The sequence below is a fragment of the Schistocerca piceifrons genome, chromosome 10 (assembly GCF_021461385.2).
Source record: "Schistocerca piceifrons isolate TAMUIC-IGC-003096 chromosome 10, iqSchPice1.1, whole genome shotgun sequence".
Classification (NCBI taxonomy): domain Eukaryota; kingdom Metazoa; phylum Arthropoda; class Insecta; order Orthoptera; family Acrididae; genus Schistocerca; species Schistocerca piceifrons.
In genome coordinates, this window is record NC_060147.1 from 38,428,632 (window position 1) to 38,447,065 (window position 18,434).

At 39.3% G+C, this 18,434-nt stretch overlaps 1 protein-coding gene across 1 annotated transcript in view; it reads left to right on the top strand.

Annotated features, from left to right (window-relative positions):
• The first annotated feature begins 2,389 nt into the window (after window positions 1-2,389).
• Window positions 2,390-18,434, top strand: part of LOC124718667 — a 98,568-nt gene continuing 82,523 nt past the window's right edge. The window contains exons 1-3 of the mRNA XM_047244293.1: window positions 2,390-2,498; window positions 2,639-2,895; window positions 3,648-3,939. Of these exons, the coding sequence (XP_047100249.1) occupies window positions 2,640-2,895; window positions 3,648-3,939 (548 nt within the window). The 5' untranslated portion in view covers window positions 2,390-2,498; window position 2,639. The remainder of the gene's footprint in view (window positions 2,499-2,638; window positions 2,896-3,647; window positions 3,940-18,434) is intronic.

The following is an 18,434-nucleotide window of genomic DNA, read 5'->3' on the forward strand; positions in this document are numbered from 1 at the left end:
CGCGCGACTGCTACGGCACAGGTTCGAATCCTGCCTCGGGCATGGATGTGTGTGATGTCCTTAGGTTAGTTAGGGTTTAAGTAGTTCTAAGTTCTAGGGGACTGATGACCACAGACGTTAAGTCCCATAGTGCTCAGAGCCATTTGACCCATTTGAACCTGGCTATAGTTGAATTCGGAACACGCAGAAACTTCGGTTAAGGTGTTTGCGATGGTGTCTGCCTTTTTTGCTAAGACTTGCAATGGTAAGTCTGTTTCTGCTGCAATGACGGCACGGATGTTGGCAGGAAGTTTACAAAGCCATATTAGACGTAAAGGCTCTTCAGGTAGGAGTTACGGGCCGGCTAATGTACGTAAGGCTTTGAGTACTTGTGACGAAGACTTGTCGCCCAAATCTTCGTATGCGAAAATTTTTTGTAGTCGCAAATCTGGTGACAACATATAATGCTGTATGAGAGCTTCCTTTAGCACAAAGTAATTTTGTTGCGACAAGGTTTCTTCTACTTGCTCTGTCACTTCTAAATTTATATGTGAAACAACTATATTAAATTTGTCAATGTTGTTAGACACCCCACGCTCCCGAAATATGCATTCAGCCTGCGTAAACCAAAGCTGGGAGCGCGTCGGCCAGAACGCGGAAAGCTTAACATTTCCGTGTAGCGCGTAGGTACTCCCATCTTTTGCATTAACATCTGTCGTTCCGTTTTGTGGCGAATCAAAGGGCGTGGACCGCGATCCTTGGTCGAACAGACCGTAGTCTTCAATCTTGATTCCACTGCCCCATGCTTTTGTCTCTGAATTCATTATTCTCGTCGGTATATATATTTTCTTTATGCTTCTGTTACAATTTTTCGGGGTCACCACTATGGGAGCCTTTATATTTTATCAAGTAACAGCTTTTTCATGAGATGAGAAAACATTTTATTTTCAAAGCACAGATCAAAAACTTTTCAAGAATAAACAACTTGTAACCAAGCCGACTACAGCAAAGATAAATATCTATCAGCTGCAGCTTTCACCCGCTGTTTTTGGCGCAGTGGATAAATGACGTCGCCACACACAAATAAATTTATGTTGTAATGTATATTTTACATTGAACAGCGGAAGTCATAAATAATAGACTGGTTTGAATTTTTGACCTTTTGTCACCCTCAGAATTAAAACAAAATATCGACATGTTAATTTCTGTGCCTCAAATGGTGGTAAATGATAAGCTTAAGGTATTTTTCCATCCACTCATAATTTAGTACTGTAGCGTATAACATATCAAGCACACATTAATATATTTTTGTGGGTGTATATAATATGTACAAACATTGGACAGGAATGGGGCGAGAGCAACATTCATTACATCTTTGAGGATATATATTGATGAGAATTTAAATAGAGAAAGAATTAATTTTAAATTAAAGTATTTTGTTTATCATTTGAATATGTCCTGTGAAAATATAATTTCTGCACTTAATCTTCGTTAAGGAAGAATGTTTCTATTGGAAAAAGAGCTGAATGTGAATAATCTGTAGATCTCAGTGCTCTAAAGAGGCAGTTGACAGTTATTTTGACTTCATCATGACTGCAAGCCCTACATATGACTTTTGCTGTGAAATGGGATGCAACTAGCTGATGTCAGCTGAGAACGAGTTACGTATATGCAGTTACAATACCGGTACTAGAAGAAAAAAGTACCTTCCTCTCCATTTATTAATACCTACCTGTAACTTGGAATAGAGCAACACTGAAGATAGGAAAATCGTCGATCACTTACTAATGACAAAAAATGCTTCATAGACGGCAAAGCTAAGGATCAAGGTTATGTAAATTGTTGCTTCTCACCAACTACTTTTTAATTGTCAAGTTTTTCATTCAAAGTGTAATGTATTTGATGCAAAAGAATTACAAGTTTAATTCCGTTGTTAATCTAATTTTTTCTGTTATGTATATTCCTTCACAAGTGGAATGTATGCAATTATTTCTTGTCTTCATGGAGGTAGTTTTCGGCGTTCGTGAACATTGGAATTTCGATTTAAATATTAATTAAGAAGGAATTCCATTAATTATTTTATGTATGTACTGCAGCCGTGGCTAGAGAAAATACGCTGTGATAATTCTGGACAGATTTTTCATTCAATGTGTTCAATGTTCTACTCCAGAAATTGTAACAATAGCTGTCCCTCTTCTGTTTAGTGATAACTGGTTTTAACTGTTACAATTAAAAGAATTTTTAGGAAATTCATGTTTATTAGTATTTTGAGACTCTTATCTATCCTTTATGGCTATAAAATCAGGGAAACTAAATGGTGCCCATTTGTGTAGCAGCATCATGCATCTGACGGCAGACACTGAAATCCGAGCTGCAGTTGCATCTTTGTTGAGTGTTTGTGCGCTTGTCACATCTTTGAGCACTTCTTAGAAAATTGTGGCAGTGTTTAGGGTATAATGGTTGTTTGGAATTGACGCAGCAAATAGGTTGAGGGCTTTGTCGTCGAAGGCTTTTCGGAGGTAAGGAAGTAATGTTAATATAGTTAACTGCTTTCCAGTTTCTTTGAGTCACTAATTTTATATGCGTGATGAGTATTTAGCGTCTGATACAAACTGCAAGGCAGAGGAACTTTTACGGTAAATTTATTAATTTCTTACAGCATGGAAAACAAATCGGAGCCTGTCGGCATTGCCGCCCTTGGAAAAGGAGAAACTGATGGATCCCAAAACAGAGCTGTGGGAAATGGAGAAAGTTCGGACCATCAAAAAGAAAGAAAGACAGACGAGCCAAAACCACAGACATCAGACGAAAGTTGCCGCAAGAGAAAAGTTAAGCTTGAAAGCAGTGAAAAAGTTCACAAAAGAAAACGAATGCTTGTTCAGCGTTTGAAGCTGAGGTCTTTAAGGAAGAAAAATGGTGAGTAGTGCGTAGTATGTGTAATGCTCCCTTTGTTTGGACTGTTGTCTTGTCTGAAATTACTTACAGCTGTTTAGAATTATGAAACTATACTAACAACGCTTTGAAGAATGTCGTTGTGTTATGTAGGTCTAATGCAAGCGAGTGGCTCGCTTTGGGTATATGTTTGGATGGTACAGTAATTTGCTTTCTTATTCTGTTAGTTTCTTTCGAAATAAAAAGAGACGCCACAGTTAGTGCCTCAACATTTAACAACTAACCCCTGTTACATTATATGGAAGAGATGTAAACTATCGATGAATGTTGATTTTTTATCGCACTGACGTTCTCAATTACAAAAACATCACGGTAGAGCCTATTTAAGTGTTGCGGAGGCCACACGATACCACAAAAACTTAAAATAGATCTAATACAAGTTACATTTTAAGTCAATGGAAAACTCATGTGATAAGCTGCAATTTGAAAGTATAGATATCATCAGATTTAAGTGGTTAGTTTTACCAATTTGGACAGTGCAAAATGTTGACGTTTTTGGTTGCCTGTTTGTATGTTTAATCACTCCGTGCACTTGAATCTGTAGTGAAATATCTGTTAACTGGTGCCTTTTATAAGAATTAAATGATTTTTACTCCTGTGGCTTTTAATTATGTTGCATTTTAAGTATAGGCCCATTTTGTAGTGGTGGTATTGTGTGTGGCAAATGTCAAAGTGTTTTTCAAAGCACTGTCTCAACCACTTGTTTTTATTTTCAGAAGCGGCTAGAAGAAGTGCTCAGCAGTACGGTCCAAGTCTCACAGACTTGTCAGACGAGTTGCTGCTGGTGGTGTTGCGTTCACTGCCACCTCGTGACGTGCGCTCTCTCGGGCAAGTGTCATCACGGTTCGTTAATGTGGTTGCTGACCATACGTTGTGGGTGTCTCCAGACTTCCGTCACCAGAGAGGATTGTCTTGTGATCAGTTCTGTGAGCAGTACTTGCCATTCTTAGGCCCGTGGACAACTTCGGTGGCTACTCGAGGTCCTCTCCTGTCTCCAGAACCAGCAAGGTACTTAATGTAGATGCAACTGTTACCAGGTATAAATGAAATGTAAGCTATGTAGACAGTAGAAGAAAGACTTATTTCAGCAGACGTGAAGGTTTGCAAATTTACAGGTACCTACATTTAACACAATAAAATCAGGTCAATGGAAGCATCCGATTCCAGTTGTATGCTTTGACCCATGATGTGATAGTATAGTGTGTGACGCCATTACGGTGTGGAGCTTTAGAGTTGGTTCTGTTTGTAGATATCGTGTTGTTTATATTTGATGGTATCCTCTGGTAGTGGAGGTTTACGTGCCAAGTTTAACTTCCTGTATTGCGTTCAGTTGAGTTTCGGTTGTCATCATACTAATGTGGTTTTGAGTTTATGTAGTTGGTGCAGTAATGGGAAGTGTTTTCAGTGGGAGATTAAGATTCGTTTTTGTTTATGTGTTTGGTGTTTTTGTTAGGTCTGGTTAGTTTGGTGTTTGTTGTGCTGAAAGAAGTTTTTTAGTACTTTTTCATTAGATGTGGATATGACAATGAAGTTCATGAGTGTATCATTACGTTCTGAGATGTGTGGTGGTATGATGTCTGTCATACAGTTTCTGCAGCTACTCAGTCTTCTTGCTGAATATGTTGTGTGTCACGTTTGTGTGGTTGCATTGTCGTGTGTGTGTGTGTGTGTGTGTGTGTGTGTGTGTGTGTGTGCGCGCGCGCCTGCATGTGCATACGTACGTAGGTGGTAAGTGATTTTTGTCATGGTTTTATTGTACATTGTGATGTTTTGTGTTTTGCATAGTTGTTTATGGTAGGTCAGTTGTGTTGTTTTAATGTGAATGTGGCATATTTGGGTTTTTAAGTTGTGGGGGTCTAGGTTCCACTTTTCAGAGTTGTAGGTGTTTGTTTTTTGGTATTGGTAGCCATGTTCGAGCTGTATAGGTCAAGGGAAATGTCCAGTTCCTGTGGTTTTGTTGGTGTACCAGAATGTCATTAAAATTTTTTTTTATGTTATTTGTTTTGGGATAGAGGGTTGTTTTTCATTTTATTGTACATGTAGCTTGTCCTCACCCTAACCCTACAGTTGTCCTGTTAGTTTCATTTTATTTTTGGAGTGAGAAGTTATTGGTTACTTACTTACTCCGTGGTGCTACAGCCCATGTAGGGCCTTGTCTTTTCTGATGATCACGGCCCAATCCTGATGATTTTCTGCTCGCTTCCTCAATCTCCTGACTCTAATCTTTCTCAAATCATTTTCGACATCCGCCAGCCATTGTTTCTGCGATCTACCTTTGCCACTCGGATTTCCCGTGTGAACCTTTCTGGCAGCTCGATCCTCTGATATTCGCTCTACATGGCTCAATGGCTCAGCCATCTTAATCTGTTACACTTAATTTCAGTCACCAAGTCAGGATTTCTGTATAGTTCTTCCAATTCCTTGTTTCTCTTTATCCTCCATTGCCCCACCTCATACACAGCTCCAAAAAATCTTTCTTGATATTTTCCCCTCCCATCTTCTCAAGAGCTGCTCTTCTGCTAAAGTCATTGTCCATGTTTGAGCCATACATTACCACCGGTCTTATGACTGTTCGATAGACAGTCACCTTCGATTTTCTGCTCAGTCTATGTGACTGAAGGATCTTGATCAGGGCAATCCTAGATTTTATTTCTTCTCTTATTCTGCTATCCTCCATAACCAGCACTCCCAGGTATTGGAACTTCTCACATCTCTCATAATTGCCTCTGTTCAACTTAATATATTTCTCTTCAACAGCAGCATTTTTCCTGAAGCAAAGTGATACTGTGTTTTTGTGTTGTTTACTCTAAGTCCCAACCGTTCTGCCTCCTTTTCCAGTCTGCCAAATTCTTCTTCCATTTCTTTCAAACTTCTAGACAACATACACACATCATTGGCATAAGCTAGATTTCGGTGCATATGCTTAAACAGTGTCACCTCGGTTAACAGTCTCCACCCTTCGCATTACTCTCTCCAACACTATGTTGAAGAGTAGAGTGGATAATACGTCATCCTGTCTTAACCCTTGGTAGACCTCAAATTCTTTAGAAAGTTTTCCTTCTACTTTTACCTGGTATTTTGTGCTGGTGAGGGTCATGTGTACCAGTCTAAGTTTACTTGGGAATTCCATCTCCATTAAGGTGTAATATAGCTTTTTCCTTCTAACACAATCATAGGCCTGTTTAAAGTCTACAAAAAGTTGGTGTACATCCACATTATATTCATAACAGTTTTCCATTATTTGCCTTATAATGAAGATCTGGTCTATTGTTGATTTGCCCCGTCGAAAACCACACTGGCAGTCTCGAGTATTTCTTCTGTAATTGGTGTAAGTCTCACAGCAGTGACTTTGGCTAATACTTTGTACACATTGCTGACTAAAGCAATAGCGCGATAATTTTCACAGTTAGCTTTGTCCTTCTTCTTATGAATTGGGAATGGAAAGGCCATGTTCGACTGGTCTGGCATCTCTTCCTGGAGCCTTATTATTCCTCTATTGTTGGTATAGTTACAGGTCTTTCAGCCTGACTAACGTTCTGCCACAGTTGGTGACCCTCTGTTTCATTTTCTTCCAGAACTACTCTTTCTGTTGTAATATTCAGCAGCTCACTGAAATATTCTGCCCATCGGTCTAGAACCTGTTCTTCTCCTCCTATAAAATTTCCTTCTTTATTTCTACAGAATACCGTATGAGGTTTTCAGTTCCTGAACTCTCTTGTGGATTTTTCTTACTTCTTGATCATTATATTCTTCTTCTAGCTCCGTAATCCACTCCTCTCTAATTCCTCCCTGCAAATCATTTCTGCCTCTTTCCTTTTCTTCATGAATTCTTCTGTGTTAGATCTTGTTGTCCTGTTTATCATTTTCTTCCTTGCCTCATTTCTCTCTTCCACTGCCTTTTTACAGTCATTGTTCCATCTTGTCCTTCTCACCCTTTCTTCTAAACTTAAGACTTCTGCAGTTTCTAGTGAAGTCTTTTTAATCATACTCCACTTCCCTTCGATGCTTTCCACAGCTTGGCTTTGCTTAACCTCACACTTTTTCTGCAGTTCTGTTTCAGACTTTTCAGATACTCCCTTCTCTTTCAATTTGGAAACATTGTATCTTCGTGGAGCTTTTGTCTTCCCTCTGGATCTATAGACAGCTATGTGTTGTCTGTACTTCACTGTTACTATATAATGATCCGAATTGCGGTGAGCCCGCCTGCAGCTGTCAACTTCAAGGATGTCAGACACATGTTGGCTGTCGATTACCACATGGTCAATTTGATTAAAAATAGTGCCATCTGTCGAGCGCCATGTGGCTTTCCTTATGTTCTTTCTCTGGAGCCATGTACTCTTCACTACCATTTCATTGCCCATGGCAAAGTCTATAAGTCTTTGTCCAGTTTTATTCGACACCTCGTACAGGCTTTCATTTCCTACTGTATCTCTAAAGGCTTCTTCTTTTCCCACTTTTGCATTGAAGTCACCCATCACCATCTTTACATCATTCCTTGGTATGCCTTGTAATTCCTGTTCCAGTCGACCATAAAACTAATCTTTCACTTCACACTCCTCATTTTCTGTGGGTGCATCCACACATACTAGAGTGATGTTGAAGAAGCGGGCTTCATTCTCAAAGTACACATCCTTTCATTTGTTGTTGTTGTTGTTGTTGTTGTTGTTGTTGTTGTCTTCAGTCCTGAGACTGGTTTGATGCAGCTCTCCATGCTACTCTATCCTGTGCAAGCTTCTTCATCTCCCAGTACCTACTGCAACCTACATCCTTCTGAATCTGCTTAGTGTATTCATCTCTAGGTCTCCCTCTACGATTTTTACCCTCCACGCTGCCCTCCAATGCTAAATTTGTGATCCCTTGATGCCTCAGAACATGTCCTACCAACTGGTCCCTTCTTCTTGTCAACTTGTGCCACAAACTCCTCTTCTCCCCAATTCTATTCAATACCTCCTCATTAGTTATGTGATCTACCCATGTAATCTTCAGCATTCTTCTGTAGCACCACATTTCGAAAACTTCTATTCTCTTCTTGTCCAAACTATTTATCGTCCATGTTTCACTTCCATACATGGCTACACTCCATACAAATACTTTCAGAAAAGACTTCCTGACACTTAAATCTATACTCGATGTTAACAAATTTCTGTTCTTCAGAAACGCTATCCTTGCCATTGCCAGTCTACATTTTATATCCTCTCTACTTCGACCATCATCAGTTATTTTGCTCCCTAAATAGCAAAACTCCTTTACTACTTTAAGTGTCTCATTTCCTAATCTAATTCCCTCAGCATCACCCGACTTAATTCTACTACATTCCATTATCCTCGTTTTGCTTTTGTTGATGTTTATCTTATATACTCCTCTGAAGACACTGTCCATTCCATTCAACTGCTCTTCCAAGTCCTTTGCTGTCTCTGACAGAATTACAATGTCATCAGCAAACATCAAAGTTTTTATTTCTTCTCCATGGATTTTAATGCCTACTCCAAATTTTTCTTTTGTTTCCTTTACTGCTTGCTCAATATACAGATTGAATAACATCGGGGAGAGGCTACAACCCTGTCTTACTCCCTTCCCAACCACTGCTTCCCTTTCATGCCCCTCGACTCTTATAACTGCTATCTGGTTTCTGTACAAATTGTAAATAGCCTTTCGCTCTCTGTATTTTACCCCTGCCACCTTCAGAATTTGAAAGAGAGTATTCCAATCAACATTGTCAAAAGCTTTCTCCAATTCTACAAGTGCTAGAATCGTAGGTTTGCCTTTCCTTAATCTTTCTTCTAAGATAAGTCGTAGGGTCAGTATTGCCTCACGGGTTCCAGTATTTCTACGAAATCCAAAGTGATCTTCCCCGAGGTCCGCTTCTACTAGTTTTTCCATTCGTCTGTAAAGAATTCGTGTTAGTATTTTGCAGCTGTGGCTTATTAAACTGATTGTTCGGTAATTTTCACATCTGTCAACACCTGCTTTCTTTGGGATTGGAATTATTATATTCTTCTTGAAGTTTGAGGGAATTTCGCCTGTTTCATACATCTTGCTCCTTTCATTTATAGGATTAAAATTTATGATTGCTGCTTTATACTTATTGTCTAAATGATAGCCAGAACCACCTTCGATACCACTGTCTCCTCCACTATACATAATTGTGTGATTACGACTTCTTATGATGCCATCTCCTTTCCATATGACCTCTTGAATTGCTGCTACTCCTATATGCAGGGTGTATACGATCTGGGAAAAATCCAGGAATTTTTCCATCTGGGGAAAAACTGGGTATTGTTTAGAATTCCGGGAATTTTTAATTGTTTTAGTTTTCAGTTAAAATTTTGTGATTTTGACTGGTAAAAACCAATATTCTAACAAAGGATATTACTGTATCCTGCTACCGCAGAATAATACTGCAGCAACAAAACATGAACGAGAGAAAAGAAAAACGAAAATAAAACTTAAGTTGCAAAGGAAATGCGCCGTATACAACAATAAAACTGCTCATACAAGCGTCTGCCAACATCAAAGTGTGTCAAAGGCTTTAGGAAGACTATGCAATGCTTTATAATAACAAATTGCCTCTGATGAGTGTGATGTGAAAACTGTTTAAATGAGATTCATTTGAGCTGTTGCGGGCGGGCTCTTGAGCATGCACAGTTGAGTCGCGTTGAGTAGTACGTTTTCCCACTTCTGGTTACAGAAGTGTGGCTGGGCGCCACTACTTAATATTACCCGGTTCGGAAATATCTGGGGCTGATGCACAGAGCAGTCTGAGTTGAGGTGAGGAGTCTCCACGTGATCCGTATTTACGTTCAGTGATTTTGTTGTTTCCTCTTCGTTTATTGCTCTCACATTAAATAATAACAAAACGGATTTTTGTAGCCGGGAGCTATTAAATGAATTAAAATACGTTCGCATAATTACGGAAGGATAACATATGTTATTAGTTTCAGATTTTATTTCCGTCTTTCTGACAGTTGAGCATTAATCGCCTTACAGAACAGTGAAGTTTATTTTGCCGGCTTGCTAAAGAGATTTGGCTTAAAATTAATTTTTTCTGCTAAGGGAGTCAATTTATTTGAAATGAAGTGTTTAATTTCACTATATTAGTTAGTTTCAACTGTTCGCTGCATTTCAATAGCACACATGGCATTATGCCATAATAAAGAACCAAATATTAGATAATACAGTACTGGTACTCCAAGAAGATTTACATACAAATGTCCACTTTAAGCCAAATTATGTGTTTTAGTATGGTTCACGAAGTTCCGAAGCTCTTGGAGTATTGTCTGATGTCTTGTTTATAACATATGTAAGATCTCTTATGTTTTACACCAACAAACATCTGGGCTTCCTGAGTCATCGTAACTGCACAAGCGCAGTAACGCCTGTTATCTGGTGCTCTCTTGCAACTGCTGAAACAAACCTATTTGTAACTGGTCGCTGGAAAATATTGTGCGAATGGTGGTTTGAAAAGCGTTACATTCAAAGCAGATTTCCTTTTACGCGAGAAGAACTGTTTGCGATAATGTACGATGAATTTCTTAAATCACAAAGCATTTGAATCTCATTTAAAAATCAACTTTTTAAGGGCAACCATTTAGAAGAATTTAGAGCCCAGATGATCAGACATTTACGTCGTTATTAAAAATTTTACTGGCACATTTGTGTGATGTATCTTAACCCTGCTGTTCTGTTCACTTTTACTTGACATATATACTGTTCGGGTCAATATGACCCGACATATCAAAATGCTTTAGAAACATAAATTTTGGTACAGTTTTAGCTATCGACATTGTTGTTCTATTCCAGTACCTTGTTAGTAATAATAATAATAATAATAATAATAATAATAATGGTAATAATAATAATAATAACAATGCATACAACTTTATTGAGGGATATTTTTCATTTAAATATGCACATAAATTTGAAACAACAGACAGTTTCCATTACAGGCATTCAACTTAGAAAGCACTACAGTTTTTCCATACTTCTATTCTTATTGTTGACAGTTTAGACGTAAGTATTGACATTTTCTAACAACAGACAGTTGTCATTACAGATATTCATCTTAGAGCACACTACAGTACAGAACACACTACAGTTTTTTTATTACATTCCAACATAGAAAGCACTACAACTTTAGAATCCTCTCTTCTTACTGATTGTAGTTTAGGCACAAGTATTCACATAAATTTGAAACAACAGAATTTTCAATACAATCATCTTATAAAATACTACAGTTCTTTTCTTACTGCTTGCACTGTGGACACAAGTAGGTTACATGTTTCTTGCAAATATGTTTACTACATTTTCCACACACCATGTTTGTTTTATTGTCATTACTTGATGGACAGAACTTACAGCGTGCACGTTTTGTAGATTTTCTTGTTGTTACCGATTCTGACACACCACCCACATCATTCGGGTTTTGGATGCTTGTGACCATTCTCAAAGAATCTTCTGTTCTTGGGAAATGCGTTCTTGATGCAATATGTTCTTTTATCAGTGACTTTCCAAGTTCCTCCAAGAATATTCTCCTTCTAGTCAATTTGCTTGCATTCCAATTAGGGTCAACCGAAATCCACAAAACGTATGCATTATAAGCAGAAACATCAAGAATATTGTAGAAAACTATCATTGGCCACCTATTACTTTTTCGTTTGCATGTATATGTACCTAATAACTGATCAAGCGTGTCTACAGCACCTTTGGTTGAATTATAGTCCAAAATCATTTTTGGCTTCTTATCAGCCCTGTCACTGATTTCCGCATCATGGTGGAGAGTGCTCATAAGTACAACATTCTTGTGTCTCTTAGGAATATAATTAACCACAGTAGTGTCATTTGTGAAGTAAAATGAAGAGCTGTGTACCTCCTTGTTGGTCATTTTGTGTGGAAGCTCCGGCTTATTTTTCCGTATAGTTCCCAACATAGTCAATTTCCTTTTCAGAAGCAGCTGCCCCAAATTGTACGACGTAAAAAAGTTGTCACACGTGATATTCTGACCACGTAACTCAGAAGTGAGATCAGATACCACCCTCATTCCCTGATTTCTTTCTGGTGCCGCTCCACTCACCTTTCCTGTATAAATTTGGGCTTTCAGTACGTATGAAGTTTTGCTGTCACACATGGTCCATATTTTGATCCCATATTTTGCCGGTTTACTTGGGATATACTGCTTGAATGGACAGCGACCTCTAAATGCTACTAACTGCTCGTCAACAGTAACATTTTCTCCTGGATTATACAGTTTAGGAAGGACCTCTACCCACTTCTCCCAAATACTACGAATTGCGGCAAGTTTGTCAGTACGTCGTCTTTCCTCTCTAGTAGATTTCTTGTCAAATCGCAGGACACGTGATATCTTACAGAATGTTTCATGAGACATGGTTGCTCGAAATATGTTTCGCCCAGTATCTTTATCCCACAAACTTTTTGTAGACTCCCCATGAGATCGATATACACCCGCTAGGAGTAAGAGTCCTAAGTATGCATGGAAAACAGAACCATCAATATCTGTCCACTGTTCACCATAAACTCGCTGCCCTTCAATATTTGTCATCTCTATTATTTCATTTTGAAGCGCTGTGTGAAATACTGCTTCAAATGAACATTTTACATCAGATATTCTGCTGACTGCATACCTGGTAACTCCTGGGGTACTCTTGATGATGTTCGAAGCTGGTAGGCGACCATGTTGTGCTGGTGGATGCAACTGCCATTCTATATTCCCATTTTTAGAAAGAAAAGTCTCTACACTATTTTGTATGGGCTGTGGACTGTCGTAACTGTCATCGGAACACTCGCTTTCAGATGCATTGCTGATGTGATCTTCAAACTCAGAAAGTGATCCTTCATCTGGTGAGGCATTTACTATTTCTTCCAACTCACGATCATTCAATGGTCTCATCGCCATGGTGTCACAAGTCAAACTGGGCAGAAACAAAGCATTCCAATTATTGAGAACTGCCAATTATTATTTCCTGGGGAAAGCAACAAACAAGCCCATTGTTGTGAACGCATGGAGCTTTAGGTGATTGTTGAGAGTAAGTTGGAATGATGCAGTCACTATTCCCACACAACACAACAAAAATAATTTTCGCCATTTCCAGATTTTAGAAATAAATACGAGTTACACTAAACATATTTGTGTCGGGTCATTATGACCCGAACATTACATATGCAACTATTACAGTTGAAGCCCAAACTTCTTAAACTTTTTTAAAACCTTTTAAAACACATGCTGCTCATCCATTTTCAGACAAAGTCACAAAGTTTCATAAATATATATTGGTATTTACATAATGTAAAATAACGTTCATATTCGTTTCGGGTCATATAGACCCGAACAGAACAGCAGGGTTAAAGTGTAACATGTGCAAAAAAGGTCAACATTATAGTGGAAACTTAGCTTCTCTTCCAGCTTATTAATCTTAGAGACACAATATTATATGTGAATGCTATGTATATTAATTTAAACCATTAACTTTTCTTATTTGTGTGTTCGCACTACTGAAGAGTGATCTTACTATTGGCTCACTACATCATGTGTTCTATGCTGTCATCAGCTGGGGAGATCACATGACATGAGCTATGACTGTCTTACTAAAGCGCATCGCAATCTTGATTTCAATGTTTCGGAAAGTAACACGGGGTGTTTGGTGGAATTCAAATTTATACCTTCGTAATACAAAAATATGCAGCGTACATGTTGCTGCACATCAAAGGTCTTTCAAAAAGTGTTTTTTTCCCCCTGAGTTTCTATTTCTGAGGTGCTGGGAAATTCTACCCTGGTATATAAAACCACAAACATTCAAAGGATTGATGAGTTTTACTGTGCCGAGGAAGAGTATACTGTCACTTGACATGGAGAAAGTGTATTTTTAACCGGGAAATCTGGAAATTTTTTTTCCTTGTCCATGTATACACCCTGTGTATGATATTTCTCCATCTCTTGTTTGAGTCCATGTACACCTCCTGGTTTGTTCAAAGTTCTTAAATTCCAAGTAGCAAAGTATGTATCATTTCTCCATTTACATTGTCCTTTTCCTTGCATGGGTCGTTCATCAGTATTATCAGTCCAGGTGTCCCTATCTTTTATTTAGTATTGTAACAATGTTTTTTCTTATGTGGGATTGTTAACCTCGTGATCAACCCCAACCTGGAGGTCTTTGATTTGTATTGGGTTTACGTCGTTAGGGAGACTGGCTTCACCATGCGTCTAGAGCCCTCCCTGCGCTATGTAGGAAATTGAAAATGATAAGGAAAAAGGATCGGATAGGATGGGAGACAGGTTATTGATAGGACGTTGAGGGACACACTTTGTCTGGCTCCTTCCCTTTGGCCTCTCCGGCATGGGTGACCCTGTTGGTAGCTATGCTACCGCCGGCATAGTCCTCCAGATCCAGAGCACGCAAACCTTGCCCACACGGACAGTGCTACATTAATGCGGTGTCCCCTGAGAAGTTATTGTGCCTTTTTTATTTTTGTTTGTGTTTGTTGGCGTGTGTGTGTAGTGATGCCATTTTCGGCATTTTGTATATGCTGGAAGAACCTGTTTCTGCCATATTAATGATGTCATGGGTTTAAGCAGAGGGGTGGAAATGGATGCTTCTGTAATGCCTAAAGTTCTTATGCTGGGTAAAAGTGACTCTATAACTCGAAGACGCGAAACGGTATCGGAAATTTGTAAAGTTTTTTATGGGGTGTTGCTTAAGACTTTGGAAAATTGTAGGTGCGGTAGACATCATAATGTTCAGCTGGTTAAGAGTTGGCTAGAAAATACGATTTTAGGGGTCAACAGAAGTGTCCGGCCCACACGTCGGCTTTGACCCGTGACGTAAGGGTGTTGGCGTGTGTGACGTCATGAAGGCGAGGAGTTTGGTTTGTGATTGTGGCGTGTTTGTAGATGTTGTTGTGTTGTGGTTTGTTGTGCTCTCTCGTGGTATGCTCAGGGTCTTTATTTGTGTGGTGTGATGTGCTCAGTTTGCTTTTGCTCGTTATCCAAAATTGTTAGTGTGTCGGCTGTGTTTGTAGTGGAATTCATTTCACCGAGTTAATGGTTTTGTGTGAAGGTTAATTTAGTGTTGTTCGCTGTATATCGTGTGGTAATTTTAGTAAAATTAATCGGTTGTTGTTTTTGTTCAGGAATGGATGTGACGGATAAAATTAACAGTGTGCAGGTCAACGGAAGTGTTCGATCCCAATGGTTGGCTGTGTATGTTGATATTGGTATCAGGAGATGTTTTTGAGCTATATAGGCCAAGGGAAGTGTTTGATCCTAATTTATGGGATCGGGAGCTGCTGTTGAGCTATATAGGTCAAGGGAAGTGTCCGATTCCAGATGATGTGTTTAGTGGTATATGGGGAGTTTCGTGATGTCGGTTTTTTTTGTCGTTCTGTGTGGTTTTGTATGGGGGTGGGTGTCCAGATTTGTTTATATTTAGTTTCCCCCTGCCCAAAACACCCAATTTCCCACGCTTGTCCCCTTTATTGTCATTAGGCTTTTTGTGGAAAGTGTGTGTGTTTGTTTTTCAATGTATTTTCGTCCTCATAATGTGTACATACCGACTTTATATGCGCCATATTGGAATCGTGGTTTATGGTCGTTTCCGCCATATTTGTGACGTCATGGGTCAAAGCAGACGGGCGGGATCGGATGCTTCTGTATTTCCGTTTTTAGTTTACCTTGCAATTTAGCTTCGCCATACCCCTGAAATTTATTTTGTTGCGGTAGTATTCACGTCTTTGAGCCGAACTATTTTTTTTTTTATGCAGATTGACACAGGTCAGTTTTTAATTTAGTATTGAAATTGGGTATGACTTTAGCCCTTGTGAACTTATGGGCAATGATGAGTGCTGGCAATTGTGTGACGTTTATATTAACAGGAACGCCTTGTTATGAAATATTCAGGTTACAAGGATAACTAATTTACTGAGCGGAACAAGGGTATATAAAAGAATGTGTCAACCCTAGAGCAGGAACAGCATTGATTATTTACTTCGTGGCCAGTTGTTGCCTGCATCACCACACCACACCGCCACTGCCCCAAGTAAAATGTTATCTGGTTGGCCACTGGACAATCATGTGAGAGCACCCCCTGTCGTGCCTACCTGTTCAGCATGCTTAATGCATGAAAAAACTTTTATTCAAGATTTATTCTAGGAAATAGACAGGGAATGGACATTGATTGAAAATATTCAGTCTGTTAATTTACTGATAGTTTTAACTCAGTTCTTTAAAAGGTTGTAAATGACTCTTTTTTCCGTGTTTGAATTACCATTGATATGCTGTGCAAAACTTTTGGAAGGAATTTGAGCTACTTATTCACAATTTAATTAATTATTATTACATTTTTTCAGTGCAGTGTTGTTAGTAAATAACACCATTTTGCTGGTATTTTTCTGCAGATCAGTTAGAACAGTATAAGGCAAAACTGCTGTATTGTGCTAGGAAGGAAGAATTGCATACAGGTGCCCATTTCTAACTGTTAAGTGAAGCAACAGACTTCACAAACTTCAAATGAATTTCTGTTGGTGATAAACTACTGGAAATAAAGAATTTTATGACTGCGTAGTATTCCAGTTATTCAGTTTGAATGAAATGCTCAAGTGTGCTTTAAAGTTCCTTGTAAACAAAAGTGGTCCACATATAAGTTGACAACTTACTTACAGTGTTCTGCAACATTGTAACAAAAGCATTATTTCACTGATAACTCTGTGTTTATGCTGGTACAAGGATTTGTCAGGGTAAGATCTTTGTGTACAATGAAACTGAAAAGGTATTACCATTTAAAGGTTGTTTCCTGTGCGTGTGCTATGTACTTTCTGCTTTCACTGGGCATCTACTGGCTTCGGGTATGAATGTTTGGCGTACCTTCTGTCAAAGGATTGCTGTTTCTGAAGAGCCTTTATCTTATCCCTAAGCTTATTGATCCATTGTTTGTTTCTGCTTCACTACTCTTCTAACATTTGTAGTCACAGTCGATTACTTTTCATTTTGCGCAGGGAATACCTAACTGCCTCTGACAGCAAGTCCTTCGCGTGCACTGTGTCCACTTCTTTTGTCGACATAGATGGTGCTATCCCTTGCTGGCCCAAATCCCTGGGGGACTAGGAAGCCTGGCCCCTAAGCCCCAAGTATGAGAGTTGTGGTCTAAACTTTGCAATGGACCGTCCGTGTGCTGCATTTGTTAGTAGTGTACAGCAGATTTTGGCAGTGTGTTTCTGTGTATGTTGGAAGCAGTTTTTCACAATAGGAGGATAGTAGTGGTAGCCAATGAGCAAAGTGATAAGATTTACACTACCAACATGCAAATGAATGACAGTTTGGTGACAGCTGTTCCTTCACATTCTGCTTCTGCCACATATTGAAGTTTTTGTTATTGTTAAATAGCACATGCACCTTTTATTTAGGCATTTTATTAAAGATTTTGTCTGAATATGGGAATTACTTGCATCATTTTGTGCCGCCGCCCCCCCCCCCCCCCCCCTCCCCGTTCTTTTTCTGCTTTTACTACTTAACATCCATTTCTTTTGGGGTCAGGACAAATATTACATTCGTGAGCCGTCTGTAATGTTAACGGCTGCTATGGTATCACAGTTTTGTTGCATATATTCAGTTTTGTTGTTAGCTGGCAAAGCTGACGAATGGGAAAGCATATGAATCTGGTTGTGGCGAGTGAGTGATCTGCAGCTTAGCCCGAGGTTTAAGTTGTCAGAAGTTGTCAGTTTGGTTGTTGGTTACTGGAGTCAATGAATGTGAAAGTAGAAAAAATCCTAGCTATGGTGACAGATTGATCTGTGTGGTAGCCACAGGTCTGTGTTAGCTTCACAAGCTGATAGTTTTATTTCCACCATTTTCTGTTCATTTCCACCCAGAGTCCTGCAGCATATACGGGGTGGACATTAATAAAACTGACAAACTATTGGAAATAGAGGAAGAAAGCTCCAATGAACATGCTCGGAAATGGACGGTGTGTGTGTGTGCGCGCAACGTCAACAAATTGTCCTGGAACACAGAACAGAGCTGCAGCACATCCACATCACACCAGATTTTCAAAGTGGTGTCTGTGAGAGACAGTGCACGTGTTCACACGTTGCATCACGGATTGCCTCACTCTTCGCATGTTCTGGCCTCTCTCCGAATAGTACCACAGGTGTCGTGAACACACCGTTGAAAGTTCTGCACATTAGAAACTGGTTTAGCATACACAGTGTTTTTCAGATGCCCACAGACATAAAATCCAGGGGATTTAAGTCTGGTAATCTAGCAGGCCATGCTAAAGGATCTCCACATTGAATTCGACATCTGGGGAAGATGTCCTGTTGAAACCAATCCTTCAAATCTGGTGTAGACACAGTCTGTATTTCTGAAAGGACCCACGATCACACAATCTGCCACAAAGGGTTCGAAACGCTTGTGGTTGTTGTCTGTGAGGGTACTTGTTTTGGTATAGGCGTGCTGCCTCTCAACTGTTTCCATCTGTTTGGCCCTCCACAGACACCAT